Source organism: Gavialis gangeticus, unplaced genomic scaffold, assembly GCF_001723915.1.
Source record: "Gavialis gangeticus isolate Ggan-Ray unplaced genomic scaffold, GavGan_comp1, whole genome shotgun sequence".
NCBI classification, from domain to species: domain Eukaryota; kingdom Metazoa; phylum Chordata; order Crocodylia; family Gavialidae; genus Gavialis; species Gavialis gangeticus.
Genome location: NW_017729004.1, coordinates 47,290,703 through 47,291,191, shown reverse-complemented (window position 1 = coordinate 47,291,191; position 489 = coordinate 47,290,703). Strand labels below are relative to the sequence as shown.

The following is a 489-nucleotide window of genomic DNA, read 5'->3' as shown; positions in this document are numbered from 1 at the left end:
CCTGGAAAATGAAAGACCATTGTTAGAAATACTAGTGTAACACATTAGCATATTTACCATAATTAATTCCTTTTCAGGTTTTTGGAGTGATGTAAATTGTGGCGCACTCAATTTTTTTATCTGTGAAAGGCACAATAGTTCCATTAAATCAACATATACACCTTTATTTAAACCTGGAGGATGTCCAGAAACTTGGCTTTTGTTTAATAATAAGGTACAGCAAAAATATATCTGCAGTAAATTGTATTTTGCAGCGGGATTGAAAAAAGTAAGACAAAGAAAATATTTTTGGATTGAAATAGGGATTTGGACAGGAATTATCCAAAGGCACATTTGAATTAGCAGGCTGAGCCTTATGGGATGCTATTAGGTAAATCTCTAAAGAAGAAAATTTCCAAGTCACTGTAATTTGAATTGCTCTGTCAGCAGGCAGTCAGCAGCAGTACGTACACACATGCACACACACACACACACACACACACACACACA

General features: G+C 35.4%; 1 protein-coding gene across 1 annotated transcript in view; it reads left to right on the top strand.

Moving 5' to 3' along the window:
• The window catches only part of LOC109291105 (macrophage mannose receptor 1-like), a 151,818-nt gene that overhangs the window by 72,524 nt on the left and 78,805 nt on the right, over nt 1-489 (top strand). Inside the window, exon 19 of the mRNA XM_019507966.1 lies at nt 78-214. Coding sequence (XP_019363511.1) covers nt 78-214 — 137 coding nt within the window. The remainder of the gene's footprint in view (nt 1-77; nt 215-489) is intronic.